The 17,699-nt window shown below is 39.8% G+C and overlaps 1 protein-coding gene across 2 annotated transcripts in view; it reads left to right on the plus strand.

Annotated features, from left to right (window-relative positions):
* The first annotated feature begins 5,565 nt into the window (after positions 1 to 5,565).
* The window catches only part of GRAMD2B (GRAM domain containing 2B), a 44,863-nt gene continuing 32,729 nt past the window's right edge, over positions 5,566 to 17,699 (plus strand). For both annotated transcript variants that reach the window (XR_011736393.1, XM_065861556.2), the window contains exon 1: positions 5,566 to 5,760. Coding sequence is in view for 1 of the 2 variants with exons in the window: in XM_065861556.2 (XP_065717628.1) it covers positions 5,636 to 5,760 (125 nt within the window). In the remaining variant the exon portion in view is untranslated. The remainder of the gene's footprint in view (positions 5,761 to 17,699) is intronic.

Raw genomic sequence — 17,699 nt, forward strand, 5'->3', positions numbered from 1 at the left:
AATAAAACTTTTTTTCTTTTTTTAATTATCTTCTTATACTACTCACATAACAGAAACAAAATCAATTCACTTTTTTTTAATGCTTGGACAAATAGTACTGCTGGCCTCTAGATATCACTTCAAGAACGAGAAATGTAGCAATTTACAAAGCTGATATTTTTATCTTTTTAAAGCATATCCTGCAAACATCCATAAGGCAAAGAACGGGCAAATTCACTCAAATAAGTAGCACCCTGCAAAAATCAGATGTTACTAGCCTATTTGCTTTGCATGCTTATATTCTCTTTTTTACTACCACAAAGTCTATACTCTCATTCTCACCCAAACCACCCAGGCCAGGCATTATTAAAAGCTGGAGTTCTTCAATCAACCAGATTATGTACGTTTTTGTTGTTATTAACAACCCCAAATCTCTCACACCGGGAAAAAAACTCAGACACTTTTTCTCTTATATTTCTTTATTGGGTTCTGGTGCTCAAGCACTAAAGCTGTACATACACCAAATTTTTAGACTTCAGGCTTTCCTACTGCTACAAGAAAATTTTACAAAACCCTGTCTTCCAAGTCAGAGTTGCCTTTCATAACATGACCACATTACACTCTCATCTCCACCCCCATGGCTTTCTTCCAAGTTCATTGTGTGGGAGTTTGTTTTTCAAAAAACTCTTTTCCTGCCTGGAAGCAGAAGCTCCCAAACAGAGATAAGCCTGAATACTCCAAGTGGGTAAGTCTCATTTATGAGACTCCAGAAGCTGAGCATAAGGGAGCGTCAGATGGAGGGACGTGAGCATTCATACACTGGAGTAAGCACAACAACATCTATTGAGGTGACCACCATGCCAGGGACCAAAAAAGACATTGTTTTAAATGCATGTTCCTGCAAAAAGATTACTGAAGAGAAAAACAGTCACTGGCTTCCACACCATTCACTTCATTTGTATATACCTCTAGGTATCATTCTTCCTTGCTACATTTTCATCTACCTCTCACTGGACCTGACCAGTTGAGGCAGTTTTCTGTCCCTTTGCTTCATAAACGTTTTTGTGATTCTACCATTCTGCTTTCATCCAGCACTCAGAGCAGCAAAGAAGGAGCCACAGCAACCCTTGGTATCTGCCTGTAGCATCCACATACTCAACAAACTACAGGTGTAAGTTTTAGCAGAAACAGGCACAACTCAAAACTCAGTGCATACAGACCGAGTGTATCTCACGGTTGCAGACTAAGCATAGCGTGGAACGGACCCAACACAAGTTCCAGAGGAAAACCAAGAAATCTAAGATTAGAAAAGGAACAGAATATAGGAACCTAGATATAAAACTCAACTAAAAACACCTGAACTAGTTTTTACACAGGCTTGGTCCAGGCAACAAAAAAGAAAACAAAAACAGGTGGCAATCCTAACCACGAAAAACGTCAGATATGAATCAGAGCAGATGCTTCTTTATATACCACAGAAAACAAAAATTGTGCAAGCCAAACACATAAAGCAAGAACTCAGTACTTTAGGCTACTAGTTAAATGTTGCTGCTCCCCCTCAATTTTTCTAGGATCATACAGACCTGTGAATTCTGAGGCTCAGAACAAACAGATTAAACCCTCACTTATCCATGACCCTGCTCTTTGTTATGAAAACTATGAGCTTTTGTGGTTGCACTCCAGCCAAGACATAAACCTTCTAAGATTGTCCATAAAAACGTTCAAACATTCACCACCATCTCAAATCACTTGTATGACATTCTGCCGCAAGTACAATGGATGTTTTATTGTTGATTTGATTCATTCTTGGGTAATAATAAAACTGAATGTTTTCTCCAGAATGTATTTCCAGCCATCTCTTTACCTTCTTTTTTGTTTTTATAAAGTCTCCCATTATTATCAATTCAACTTGCAATCTTTATGCAGTTTCTTAGCAGTTACCTATCACAAGGCACAAAGGCTTTCCTAGCATAAATGAAACTTCTCACTCTGAATACCCAGAGTTCATCAATTTTTTCTTCCTATCAATAACATGAGATCATTTTAGTAAAGACATATGGACTTAAAATACGTGCAACACAACTTCATTCCTAATATATTTCCCAGTATCTCTTTCCTCAGAATTCAGGAATTGAGAATGCAAAAATAAACCACCAATTTTTTTCCTGGAGTAACTCACTTTGAAAACAAATTCACAGTAATCACGAGGATAAAAAAGAACTGTAAACTTTTCAGAACAATTTCTAACCTTTCAGTTGGTGATTGCAGATCGATAATAAAACTGTATGAGGTTCAAGGACACCTACAACTTTTTTTTTCCCTCTGTCTGCCTAACAGAAACAATTGCAAAAGTGCTAGCCTCCATAAGATATAGTCCAGCAGGTAAGCGATAACAGAGTGTCAGTGACAAAGGTCAGAATTAAAGGGCATAGTTTGATATCTGAGAAAAATAAGGATACACTTGGCCAAAAATGCATATGGAGTTGAAGTAAAATAGATTACAGGAAGAGAAACAAGATATAGAGAGAAAAAACTATTTTAATTATATGGGATAGGAAGAGACAGTAAAAAAAAAAATGTATTCAAGCTTACAAGCCACAGAGCTACCAATTTCTTTAGAAGATGAAGAACAATTCTCTGGGGAGAAGTCTGTGTACAGCAGATAGCCACACCATCAGGAGTATCAGCTTCTCCCCACACCTGATCCACTGCACCAGAAAAAGATATTGGTGTCTGTTAACTACTGCTAAGAGATCTGAAGCAAGGAGCCCAGTAAGTACTGCTACCACATGCCTCTATAGGCAAAATTTCTGTAAGTATCTAAATCTCCCCTGGAAATTGTATGGATATCTGAAACTGGAAAGACAGGGAGTGATTGCTGTAAATATTTGCATCGTGATTATAAACTTCAAGGTTGGTATATGCTTGCATCAAAATAGGGCAATCCCAAGGCTGATCAGACAGCTTAGATCCCCTTCCAACAAGAATGACATTAATTTGGGTCTTACATTACTATTTTACACAGGCACCATCAGGTCAGCCCTTTTGGGCTCCTAACTGCAATCTAGCACCTCCTTCTTTTTCAGCCTCAAAACAATCTCCAGGACATCTCGACATCACAGTTGTGTAGTCACTAGAAATGAATAGTAAACTCAGTTTGTCTGATCCCTTGGGCACATAATGACATCTATATCACCACTGTAACTCTCTGCTCCCACCAGAAACGCATCCTGTAGGCCTGCTCCTCTTCTCTCCATCAATTCAGGCAGTTACTGCTGCAACAGTCAAGAAAGGTGAGTCCTCTTAACAAGCAGCAGCAGTAAGAGTCTCAGGGCACCCTCACACAAGCCTCTTTTGCCACACATGACCATACATAACACCAGTGTCACTGCAACAAAGTTCACGTGGTGGCCTTGGCAGTGAGAGGTTTAAGGTTGGACTTGATGATCTTAAAGGTCTTTTCCAACCAAAATGATTCTATGTAGTCAGGCCCGAGCTATTCCTAAACTAGCTCAGTAATACCAGCTGTGTAGCCACAGGAGCATTTAACTCACCAGCTAAGTACCTGGCCTGGTTAGTGTAGCACTAGCATGGGCAAGCTTAGAAGCCCTTCAGTCCAGGCACACACGACGTGGTCACATAACTGAGAGCTAGAAAGCGTAGATGTACCGTGTGGTAGTGTGTGGCAACATACAGTAGTTTAGAGGGGGCCATGGTACTCTGTAAGTGAATGTCACTGCTTTGTGGACAACAGCAAAGATGCCTGAACTTGAAGGAAGGAAATCGTGTCATGGTTGCTACTCGCTAAAAATGTTCCTGCAATTACCCATTAAGGGAAAAATCAAATTACCTTCTCTCTGTACCTAATCTTTAACATACCAGAGGAACACAGTTGACATTCTGACTTTTAATGAAGGGTTTTCTTTACATTTTACTATACAAATAGATTGTTTTCAAATATAAATATTTCATATTAATGATTTACAAGCTCATTATGTCACTTAAATTTTCTAATCAGTTTTAGGGATGTTTGTTTCTTTAACAACAATAAAGACTTCCTATGCTAAGTGCATAGACATGAACAACACAACAGAGCCACGGCCAATTCTCCTTGTGACTAGAGGAGGAAAATAGCTTTTGTTTACTGTATTTTTGAAGGTTATATAGCCTGTTTTATGGAGAAGGAATAAAGTACAGAGACTTTGCCTAGACAGCCCGCCCTGTGTTTGTAGTCTATGATCACACAGGGTCAAGTAGAATCAAAGTAAGAAAAAAGCCCAGTCTATCTCAATTTCCAAGCAGCTTAAATACTGCTCCTAAGTACAAGTGCTCAATTTCTTCCATTTCACAAGGAATACCTAATATGATAAGGAGTGTGTATTTCCTTTTCAGTCTTTTAACTTTCAAGACTTCTCATGTTTATTCAGAATATTCTCTTCATGGAAATTGCTGTTTCATCTCTATCTTTGCTTCTCAGCTATTATGCTTATCCTGTATTTTAACAGTTACTGTTTCTGCTGTTGTTCCTGACATTTATAGATTTCATTACAGTTTGCTTACTACTGATCACAAAATAAATTTTATATTTAAATAAGCAAAGATGAGTTGTTTAGTCAGGCCAAGAAACCAGAGAGCCCCCCCCACAAAAAAAAGCAAACAGCAACCAACCAAAAAATCATGAAGAAACAAACTCATCACAGTTTGATTAGATGTCTTTGAGCTCACAAGTAAAACATGGGAACAGTCCAAATGCATTTATATGCCTTCACAATCTATTAATAGACGCTGAGAATAGAAAGAGAGCATTACATTCAGTGTGTTTGTTCAGTCTCATAGTCAAACCCTTATTACCATGCAGGTCCCAAATGAAGTTTAACAGTATATCTGGAGGCCTTGTGGTGCTAATTGGTATTATAAGAGGACTTGCAATCCAAAGAAACATCACTTATCATTTTCTTGACTAACCTAATCATTATTGCCATCTTTAACAAACAGAAAACTGGGCAAGCTTGCAGTTAATGTTTCTCAATTCCTATGGAAAAAAAAATAAAATAATTGTTAGGCAAACTGGTTTTGCTCAGTTTGGTTTCCGTGCATGAAGAATTAAAAGATTATCTATATTTAAGCTGAACTGTAATGACTTGACTTTATAGCAACTACATGAAAATAAGTGCACCAGTTTTTCACTGTGTCAGCACAGGTGGATATAGTCAATCCTGAAAGAGATACAATTATGGTATTAGGTCATGGGTAGTTATAGACAGGTTGATAATTCACAAAGTAGAATTTATGACAGACCATGTTACAGTTTTTGGTACAGACCTGTCAATGAAACATCATTTGGAGTTCTCGTTTTGCATTCCTTATTTTTCCTAATTAATCAAAACAAGTTATTGCTATTAACAATGATATTCCAAAGACACAGTGAACATAAATTTAATGATTTTTGATTCCAAGTAAAGCTATGAAGTGCTGCAGATGAAAAAGAAAACCACCTTATGATGTCTCATCAATGTGTTACTCATTAACAGGCTTTAAAAACTAGCCTGAGCTGCAGTCACTTGAGCACTGCACTTCCTATAGCAGTGAAAGGCTGTGTATGTGAAGAATCGGTCTAGAACTGAACTTGCCTAACTCTGTAGTTAACTCCATTAAAATGATGAGAAAAGGCAGCTCCTTGGAGGACTCAGTTTTTCACTCTGGAAGTCAGAGCAGCTTCCAAAAGCCAAGTAATAGCACACCAGCTAGCCCTGCAGAGAGCTCCGGATCAGTATTTATAAGGTAAATCCTGATGTGTTTGTATATTCTGTATGTACTTGATGTTGGGAGGTTCAGGGCAGCAACACAGGAGGGCACTGGGACAAGGGCACAAGGGCAAATATACCAGTGAAAATACCCTGAAGAGGAAGGTTAATATGAGAAGGTAGTGCATGCAGAGATGATAATTTTACTCATTGTACAGATTGCACTGGGAAGGGGAATGCTACTGTAAAGAAGAAATTTTCAAGGGAGGAGAGGGGAGTGTTGTTCTCTCTTTCCTTACCTGTTACACTGAAGTAGGGCTTTGAATGAGTATAGCACTGTACGCTAATACACTCAAGTCTTAAAATGACCTCTGCAAGGTCATTGAATACTATCTATGCTATTTGAGTGAATCTCTGTACAAAACAAAGGTAAATTTGGTTAAAACAGGAAATTTAACAAAATATTTTCATGTGTGTTTTGGGCTATATGAAACTTTACAATGCTTATTAAGTTATTTTTCAAGAAAAATGCTACCAGAATCACAAAGGAGCATTCATGCAAGCATTCAATGAACAAACACTACTAAAGGGTTTGCTGATAAAAAAATCACAAACAGTTTTTAAGGGGAAATCTATTTTCTTACTTTGGATTGTGGACTCACATTGAGGTGGAATTCATTTTAATGAAGAGGTCTGGATAAATCATGTGCATTTTACACAGCATAGACAAATGAGGGAAGGCAGTGTCAGAGGTTTACTTGCTCGTACCACCTACCCTTTCCCATCTACTGTAGAAGAGAGGCAAACATCCATAGAATTTATGTCAAGCCATTATGAATAAAATAGGTTTAAAAAGCTATTAAAAGTAGCTTTAGACACTTATTGTTTCCTAACCAACTTCAAAATTCTTTACCAAGCACTGTTCTTAATACCTGCTCAGCAACCAGCCACCCTAAAGAGTGATTTGGAAGGAGCACCTCTGCATATTCTTTCTGTGACTGAATGATATTTCTTTGTAGCTGTGCACTAATTTGTTATATGGGGTAATGGCTCATATCACTAATTGGGTCACAAGTATAAATAAGTTTGCTGGCCTCATTGTTTCTCTTTTGAAATGTTATTAGAGCTTTTTGATATTATATTTGCACAACATCCCTTCTTCCAACTCAAACATCAAAGAGATAAAGTCCAAATTGAACAGCAAATAAGGAATCAGAAAATTTAAGTTTTAATTAGAGTTCTCAAAGGCTCTTACCTAGAACTAATAACTTAGAACCTGTTTTTTAAAACAACATCCACATGTGGTTTTGTATGCCTCTCTTGATCTTATTTATTGATTAGGTATGGGACATGAGTACATACTGTGGCGTATGCAGGGTTCAACACAAGTAGGTGATGTTTAACCACTTCTAATTTGAGTAACAGAAAGTTTGCCCTCTTTCCTCTGTCCAGACTCGAACACTGGGCAGACAGATTTACCAACTCTTTTATTTATAATTAGATAACCAGTACACAAAAAGCTACCATATAAGTTCCGACAGCAACATAATCAGCCCATAGAAAGAACAATGTCCTTGCCTCAGATTTCTCAATAATCAACCTGCCTGCCAAGTAGCAAGCTGCAGGCGTGGGCCACCTAGAAACCCAGTTTACTCAACCGCTGTTGCAGTAAGAAGGATAATATGACTATAAAGCTGTGCTGCGAAACTATACCTCTATCAATAGCAAAGGTGGCATAGCAGGCTGCAAATACTAGACAATCTAACAAGAAGAATGTATGATTGCACACAACGAGCTAGCAGCTGGACTGAGCTCTCACCAAACTTGCTTTTCACATGTTTGTCATAGTCATGATACAATCAGCCAAAACCAGACACATGAAAAAACAGGGAAAATGCTTTCAGGAAAAAGAAATTCCAGGCTCTGTGGTTTTAGGTACTATTTTCAATACAGCCCTGTTTACTTAGGGCATATTTCCCATATATGAAGATACATCCACAGAGAAACTTTACTGAATTACTGATTGTTCTTGTTTATTCTAATTATTCATGCCTGAGGACAAAATCTGATGATATGCCTAAGTTTTTATATATCTCTGTTTTCACCTCACTGTAACTGGCACCATGTGGGTAAGCACAAATTTGCTTACAGAATCCAGGAGGTTATTAACATTTCAGACAGAGGAGCTTACAGTTTGTCACCATGGCAGCATGTTATTCCTGACACAGAGCGGAACTGATTTCAGAAGCAAATCAATACCCTGGATTTATAGCTGAGGTGTCAGCCATGCATAGCAGATAAAAGTATTGGCCGCATGTGTATGCACCGTTTTATCAGCATGAACATATAGAGTTGTTCTGACATTAGAACAAAACATTTTCCAGCAGTCCAGATCAAAATATTGGCAAAAACAATAGGGATCTCAGCCTTCCCTTTGGAGCCCATCTCTAAAATGTATGTGTAATCCCTGCATCCAGATCTTCTAAACTTTAGAAAACTCTCAAGCCTTATGGTTTTGACCACTCCTCAGAATGACCCTAAAAAAAAAAACATATTGAACACAAAAGAATGAAAAGTTTAAGCAATTTAGATCAAGACTACTGGCCACTAGCTCTTTGAATGTCATACTACTATGAATGTTAAAATCAACCTTAGCAATAATCAAATGCAGGTTGCGTATCAAATACTTGTTAAAAAAAAAAAAAAGAAAGGAAAAAAAGTGAATATTCATCATTTGACAGTAACATTATTAGGTAAAGTTTGTAAATAATTTTTAAAAATACAGAAAAAAATACAGTATGGAGAGGTATGTTTTCTAAATGCAAAGCCACGGAAGTGGAAGACGAAAGGGTCCTCAACTATAATCATTGCTTGGAAGCTCATACGGTGCATTGTCATATATAAATCACTTAAATATAATATTTGCATTTTCATCTGTGATCCAGTATTAATATTTACCTATCTTTTTCATGCAGCAGAATAAGAGAAAAACTGTGTAACAACTTGTAGCATAAACTGATTGTTTTATTACAGATGGATTTTTGTTTGGACACAGGAAAAGATACCTACATACAGGTTTTTTCCCTGAAGATTTTCAGGTGGGAATGTGAACCTTTTTAAGGAAACTTACAGGCCCCACTGGACCTGTTTGTGAACAGAGGACTCGTGGGTAATGTGTCAGTTGGAGGTGGCCTTGGCCATGGCAACCATGAAATTATCAAATTTTCTATTCTTGGAGAAGTAAGGAGGCTGAGCCAGAGAACTGCTGCCTCGGACTTCCGAAGGGCATACTTTGACCTGTTTAGGTTGGCAGAGTCCCTTGGGAGGGATTTCTGAAGGACAAAGGAGTCCAGGAAGGCTGGTCTCTTTTCAAGATGGAAATCTTAGAGGCACAAGAGCAGGCTCTCCCCATGTGCCAAAACATGAGCTGGTGGCAAAGAAGATCAGCCTGGCTGAGTAGAGAACTTTGGCTGGAATTCAGGAATAAAAGGAAAATTTATAAGCTTCGGAAGAAGGGGCTGGCAACTCAGGAGGATTACAAGGATGCTGTGCAGTTATGCAGGGAGAAGATTAGAAGGGCCAAAGCCCAACTAGAGCTGAGCATGGCTACTGCTTTAAAAGGGAACAAAAGTTTCCATACATACATTAGCAACAAAAGGAAGGCTAAGGAGAATCTCTGTCCTCTGGTGGATGCAGGGGGAAACATAGTTACAGAGGATGAGGGAAAGGCTGAGGTACTAAATGCCTTCTTCACCTCAGTCTTTAGCAGTAATACCAGTTGTGCTCCAGGCACCCAGTCTCCTGAGCCAGAAGACAGGCATGGGGAGCAAAAGCCCCAATAATCCAAGGGGAAATGGCGAGTGACCTGCTACACCACTTAGAGACACACTAGTTTATGGGGCCAGATGGAATCCACTCACGGGTACTGAGGGAACTGGCAAAGGTGATCACTGAGCCACTTTCAATTATTTATGAGCAGTCCTGGCTAACCAGGGAGGTCCCAGTTGACTGGAAGTTGGCAAATGTGACATCCATCTACAAGAACAGCCAGAAGGAGGATGCAGGGAACTACAGACCTGTCTGTCTGACCTCAGTGCTGGGCAGGGTCATGGAGCAGATCATCCTGAGTGACATCATGCAGCACATATAGGACAACCAGGTGATCAGGCCCACTTATGAAAGGCAGGTCCTGCTTGACCAGCCTGCTCTCCTTCTGTGACCAGGTGACCCACCAAGCAGACACGAGAAAGGCTGTGAATGTTGTGTACTTAGACTTCAGTAAAGCCTTCGACACCGTATCTCACAGCATTCTCCTGGAGAAGCTGTAGCTCATGGCCTGGACAGGTGTACTCTCCAAGGGATGAAGAACTGGCTGGGTGGCCAGGCCCAAAGAGTTGTGGTGAACAGAGACAAATCCAGTTGACGGCCGATCACAAGTGGTGCTTGCTGAGGCTCAGTACTGGGGCCAGTTCTGTTTAATCTCTTTATCAGTGATCTGCATGAGGGGATTGAGTGCAACCTCAGCAAGTCTGCAGATGACACCAAGTTGGGTGGGAGTGCTGATCTGCTACAAGGTAGGAAGGTTCTACAGAGGGATCTGGACTTACTGGATCATTGGGCTGAGGCCAAGTGTATGAAGTTCAATAAGGTCAAGTGCCAGGTCCTGCACTTGGGTCACCAACAAACCCATGCAATGCCACAGACTTAGGTAAAAGTCGCTAGAAAGCTACCTGGTGGAAAAGGACCTGGGTGTGTTGGTCAACAGTGGCTGAGCACGAACCAGCAGTGTGCCCAGGTGGCCAGATGGCCAACAGCATCCTGATTTGTATCAGGAACAGCGTGACCAGCAGGACTAGGGAAGCGATCATCCCCCTGTACTCAGCACTGGTGAGGCCGCACCTTGCATACTGTGTTTGGTTTTGGGCTTCTCACTACAAGACAGACATTGAGGTACTGGAGAACATTCAGAGAAGGGTGATGAAGCTGGTGAAGGGGCTGGAGCACAAGTCTCATGAGGAGCAGTTGAGGGAACTGTGTTTGTTTAGCCTGGAGAAAAAGAGGCTGGAGGGGAGACCTTCTCACTCTCTACAACTACTCGAAAGGAGGTTGTAGCATGGAGGGTGTTGGTCTCTTCTCCCAGGTAGCAAGTGATAAGGCAAGAGGAAACAGACTCAAGTTGCACCAGCGGAGGTCTAGATTGGATATTAGGAAAAAAATTCTTCACGGAAAGGGTTGGAACGGGCTGCCCAGGGAAGTGGTTGAGTCACCATCCCTGAAGGTGTTTAAAAGGCATATAGATGAAGTTCTTAGGGATATGGTTTAGTGCCAGAGTTAGGTTACAGTTGGAATCAATGATCTTGAGGGTCTCTTCCAACCTAAATTATTCTATGATCTTCTAAAGGGTATATTGTCTTTATAGCTCAATTACGAGCACCCCAAACACTGGCAACCACTTTGCTGCTCAAAGGCTTGCACCTGGGATTTGGCATTCACTCTGTGTGGCCTTGCTATGCAAAGCATATCTACATTGTTGTTTGTGTTTTGTTTTGTTTTCTCCCAGAGTAATGTAGTACCTATTTCTAAATGAGACAAAAGAGTAAGTCTACCCAGCTCAGTAGAATAGCTTATTATTCACAAGCCATGTGATGCAAAGACTGTGAGAGAACTGATAGCATGATTCATTCTTTCACATTATCTTCTGTCCCTCACTTTTACTTTCCTCTCCTCAGAGTAAGAACAATCCTTTCATAATCTCCAGGAAGTCCAGGCACTATCCTTTTCTTGTGGAAGATTCAACTTATCCTCAAAGAAGCTGTGGTTTCACTTTATTATATACTTAACACACTATACTGCTACTCTTCAGAGACTGCCAGATGACTAAAGGTTTCTCTCAAAAAAATGGTTATCATATTTAGACATACCATAAATGTTTGCATGCATGCGTGCATACCTGCTTCAAAGAGATATCCATGTATATTCCTTTATGACACACAGCTCAAATAATTACACACATGTTGTCAAGGTTTAATTGCAAGGCAACAATAAACCATGGCAGATACTCTCTGTTAATACCCCCTCCACCTTCCCCTTAGATAGGGAAAAGTGATAAGGATAAGAGGCTTCAAGTTGGAAAGGTTTTAAAGGCTTTACTAATGCTACTAATTAATAGAGAAAATATACAAAAAAAATCTTGAAATTCCCAGGGTAGCAGTTTTGCTCAATGCTGAGTTGGCATCACTCCAGCGGCTGCAGGGCTGGCACCCAGAAGTCCTGGGTGGGACATCACAGCAAACAAACTGGATTCAGGGGTGCTAGGTCTGGAGCCAGGCCCCAGATTTGCAGGCACAACAGGCAAGGTCCTCTTCAGATGCCGGCCATGGTTGAAGAGAGTGAGACCCTCGTGACCACCCTCTTTTATAGAGTGTATGACATGGATGGGATGGAATACTTGGTCAGTTTTAGCCACCTGTTCTGTCCACCCCTTCTTGCAAACACGACCCTCTCACTTATGGGACATGTGAAATCTTATCAGTCTTCTTGGTTGGTATAGCAATAAATCTAAACATGAGCTTCTTCTGCATTCCATTGTCACTCTTATCAGTTTCAGAGTACAGTGTCCAAAAAACGTGCAGTTACTTAGAAGAACTTAGTTGAAAGGAAAATTCACTAAAAGAGAACTGGTCTTGTTTTTAACAAAACCAGGACACGTGTATGCATATTATTAATGTGTCTGATGTCCTAAAAATACTGCTGCACCTCATTTAAAATTTTTGTCCACATAATTTGTACACAGAGATGTCACCCTTGGATGCCACTCAAGATTTCCTTTGGACATTTATAAGCAGAGGATGACAAATCAAGCTAAACTGATCCACCAGGATAGAACAAGTAATATATTTACTTATCTTTTCTTCCCTAGGTGGACAATATATTAAATGACAGTTATAAATACAGAAAAATTGATTTCACTGCCATGGAATTTGGTACTTTCATTATAAATGACAAGATCTAGGCATCACAGCATTCTACTAATGCCATCCATGAGGCATCCACGGCTTGGGAAGTATGGCATGACTGCTTTTTTTTTTTCATGAACCAAGAGGAGACACTGACTTGTGTTTTTCAGCAAAGTGCCAACTGGCTGAGTGTCACCTCATAGGTAGCAGAACTGAACTGTTACGTCACAGGTTGCTTTTTCAGAATATAAGAACGTTGCCATGAACAATCTGGAGAGAGATGAATGTTCCTTTATTTCACTAGTTCTACTGTGTTTTGTCATTAGCCCTCCTTCCCATACTGTTCTTTTGATCAGTATGACACACAGTAAGACACACCGGTTAGACGCACAGTATGCAGTGTGTCTTCTGTGACTCTACAGAGTAAGTTCTGTGAAGGTCATTGGTATGAAAATGGAAGTATATACACGTACAATGTGTTACACATTCACCATGAGGGAGGCTGACACCACATTACTAATACCGCAGAATTTTTGTGTGAGAATTTCTCTCCTTTTTCCTGCTGGTTGCTATAGCACGTAATCGTAGTGCTGTGTATTTCATCCAATTGGTTCAGTATTCAGCCATAACAAACAGTCTCAGCAGGCCTCACCATCTGTGGTGACACAGGCTCTACATAGCTTTCGTATGCCCTGTGCACTTCCCTGTCCAAAGAGGAGTTAAATGAATACAAGAATCCATGCTCGTTTAAACAAAAAACAGGAACAGATAGGCAGATAGGACTTCTAGCGAACAACTTAGAAGAAACCAATCACCTGACATAGGTGTCTATTAAGCAATCTCCTGTTTTTAAAACCAAGTAAATTACTAGACTCTTAATCCATGCAAGGAATGGGGATCAATTGGCCAAAACTGCTTTCCACTCCCTATACAATTACACCACTCACTGTGTTCTGGCCCTAGTTATATTCTACAGACTATTTAGGATCTTTATTCACTCCCTTAATTTTGAGCATACTTCAGGTTAAGTTGCCTGACTTGCAGATGTTTCTGAACATTCCTGCTTGAGGCAGGAGTATCACTGACCCCAGACCAGATCACGTCTTTGCCTAGTTGGGTCTTGTAACCTCCAAAGACAAGACTCTACAGCCTCTCTGGGCACCACTATTTTAATGCAGGGTTTGGGGACTTTTTGTCTCTTCTGTTCTGCACCTCCCAGGCGGTAAACCATTTCACTCTGGCTTGTGTCTGACTTACATGCATTCTAGAAATTGAAATTTTTCACTGTTTCAACATATTTCCAAATGTCTATGAGTTTGTGTCTCCTACTATCACAAATCCTATTTCTATGGTATCTGGCATAAGTCTGCTTTCCTATCATATTTCAATTGAGTAATATAAGGACATATTTAGTGGGTCTTTAATCACTGAATGCCTTTCAAGGCATTTGAGTAGCTTTCACAGAATCCTACCAATGCAGAATATCATACAGAAAACTGGAGACTAGACATATAATGACCTCTAATTCAAAAGTACCTGTATCCAGGTTGTTCAGGCTGTATCTCTTTCTAAGTTTTTGCACCTGAAAAGAAGTGCAGAAGATTCTCTACTGAGAAAGAATGTGACAGAAATCACTATACTAATCTTCTGCTTTGCTCCTTCCCAATGAAGTTCCCTCACATTTACAAGAGATGATACACACCATATAAGCCAAGAAATACTTTATGAACAACCTTACTGACTGTACTGAAATAAAACCCCAGGGCACAAAAATACTGCTGATTAAGACAATCTCTAGCCCTGTTTATTTCCAACTAGGTTGTAATTTTTTATCTTTCATCAGCAATATCCTATCCAAGAATCTCTAGGCCTTTCCAGCAAGTCTCATTAGGCTCCTTTACTCTTCCTTTGCTCATGTCATTCAAGACAGGATTCATAATTATTCCGATAATTGAAGAAACAGTCTGAAAACAAACAAAAAAAACAAACCACAAACAAGAAAACAAACAAACAAACAAAATAGTGAAATTCAAAAAGGATACGTAGAAGGTTATACTTAGTCAAATCTAACAATCAGCTGCTAATGTACTAGAGGAGGACACCTCAGTTGTCCTTTGTAAAACCTTCACTAGGTCATAGTGCTTCAACAATTAAACCTGAGCCAGCCTCACACTGCTGTGAAACACGTAAACACTTTACTACAAAACATAAACAATAGTAGTGTGCATAGCACAGATAAAGTAATCTTTTAATCTTGCTTCTCTTCAGCCTTTATACGGTTTCTCATGTCCAGCTTGGGCAACTGCACTTCCAAAAAGATCTGAACCTATTAGAGACACTTGACAAGAAAAACAGAAATCCAGAAAATACAATTTCTCTTTTATTTTAGGGTAAAGAGAATGGGGAAAAATGGGAGTCAGGTTTTCACTGTTCTTCATATTGAATAAATTAAGAAGCAATGACTTTAAACTTCAGCAGGAAGGATTCAGAATCATGTTAGAGATTAAGGAAGACTTCACCTTCCAGTAAACATTGGGACTGAGTTCCTGGATACACTGCTGACTTTTAAGAACAACTTAGACAAGTGTCTTGTCAGCAATGACACAATAGCAGGCCTTGCTTTGGGATAGGGAATGAACTCCATGACTCAGTGAGTCTCTCCCCATTCTACTTTTCTGTGATTTCATATGTATCTTAAATAATTTTTTACAATGAAAGTTTTTCCTATTTTTTCATCTCTAGTGTTTCATCATTTGCTGTGTTGTACAGAATATTGAAGGTCCTGATTATCCAAAACCCTCAACCCTCTCTGAGGCTTAATGTAGTCTCTTCAGAGCTGGGACATGTCAACTTTTGCCTACACAGCACCGTAGCACCACTGGTATGCAGACATTAAACAGTAATCAGTAATTTTGTAGTACACTGATTTATCTTTCTCTGCCTAATCTCCACCAGTTAGAGAAAAACACAGTCCAGATTTTCATACAACAATGGGTGTCTGTAGGTGACAGCTCGGTCTTCAAATACTTGCTTTATTGCACCTGTATTTGTGAGCGATTATAACTGTACAGTAAAATATCCTTTCCGGGTTTTTTTTGTTTACATATTTACGACTTGCCACATCATATCAAAGGAAAACATAAGGTTTTCAAGTAGATTGCACCCATATGAGCAGCTGCACATTTGACTGTTTAATCTAATGCACTCCGCATACATATTACTGCGAATCCTAGCATTCAGGACTTTTATCAGTTGAGAATGTGTCCTCTTGATCTGGAGTTGCTGCACTATGCACAGTCCAACAAATCTTGCCTACAGAATTTCTTTCTCAACTCCTCACAAAAACTTAAGCTGTAGTCATTGCTTATTACTTCCACTGCCTCTAACAGATTATAACAAAATGTACTAACGAGGCACATCTTGAAAATTTGCCAGAACCAAGTCCCTGTCAGAAGTTGAGATATCATGATATGGAGTGAAGTATTTAGTAAGTATTTTCATTTTTAGTGTCTAGGCTGCAGGCATCAATTTGTTTGAATGTTAAGCTTCTTCTACAGTTTGTATCTCAATTAATTGAAACAGAGAGTTTTGCATACCTTGAGAATGGAGCCAGACTAAACTAAAACAGAGACTGAGCTCCTGGGATCAAGCAGTTCCTTTCCAGTTCTTGCACTACTGTGGTAGAGGCAATAAACTCTGGAGGTGAGTGAAAAAGCAGTCAGTGGTAGCATTTATGTCCTCTAGCTAAACCTGCCAGAGACTGAAAATCTAAGCACTCAAAAATCAGCTGATTCTATTTGTTCAAATATCTAAAAGTCAGATTCTCATCTACTGTAAACTAGCATTGTTCTGCAGGAGTGGGTAAAGCTACATCAGAGTTATTCAACCACAAATCTGCTTCCAGCCTCAAAATTAGGACTAAAATAGCAACTGATGCCTTCCTAGTGCAATGAAAGGCCTCCAAAAATGAGACAATGTGTAGCCAGTCACTTTTCCCACTGATTCTGGACACACTGTACATGCCTGGGTAGTGCACACTGATGTGAGACCAATTCCCAGGGAACCCAAAACCTCACACAAGCTGCTACATCCTAGCAAAGGGTCCTGAGTCCAAACAGACACAGGTGCCAACTGAGCCTCCCCTGACTCTTTCAGTTCTGGTTCTGTTCACAGGCTAGACAGGTGAAATAGGGCCTGTTCTTTTATCCCTTGGATAAATGGGATGCTGCTATATAGTCACAGGTTGCATCTGGCATAAAGAGGTGGGAGAGGCTCTGCAATGCACTGCCAAACCTGGTCAGGTGCTTCACAGGGGAAGCGTAAGGCACAGTTTCACAGGCACAGGACCTAAGAGGTCTGAAGAATCTTTCTTGTAAATTACATCTAATTTCTTTTCCACATGTGCCTTGGTTTTGATGTTAAATAACACATTAGGTAATGCCGTCTCCCAGAAATACAGCCATTTAAAATGTCTTTTTTTTCCATGCAGCTTGGCACACAGTCTTTGAATTTTCTTGGACTGAAGCTAATTAAATCCACCTCGTCTAGCTAAGACCATACAGCAATCTCACATTTTCTGCAGGACCTGTGTGCCCAAGCAGCTATGGCAGTCCTGAGTCTTTTCATCATTAGCATCTCTTTTTACTGATTTCCTGCATATATTGCAACAATACCTAATACTTAGTTTTTGCACCTTCAAAATACTGTGTAAGTATCAACCAATCCTAACAATGCCACTGGAAGGTTGACGGATTTGCTTCATACACCTTTATCTGAAATGTACATTAGTATCTATCTCCCACCCCAATGTCCACTTAGACCACTCTCCTGTATGTATTCTCCCCCTGCCTCCTGTGAACAGCCCAGCAGGTAGGAAGAAAACTTAATAATATATTCTATTAGTAATTCTATTAATCTGTTCTAACACGTTAAGCCATGAAAATGGACCTTTTTCTAGACATGTTGATTTGAACTCTAATCTCAAATTTGGCCTTCCCTCGATTGTATCATTACAGCCACA

The sequence above is a fragment of the Patagioenas fasciata genome, chromosome Z (assembly GCF_037038585.1).
Source record: "Patagioenas fasciata isolate bPatFas1 chromosome Z, bPatFas1.hap1, whole genome shotgun sequence".
Taxonomy (NCBI): domain Eukaryota; kingdom Metazoa; phylum Chordata; class Aves; order Columbiformes; family Columbidae; genus Patagioenas; species Patagioenas fasciata.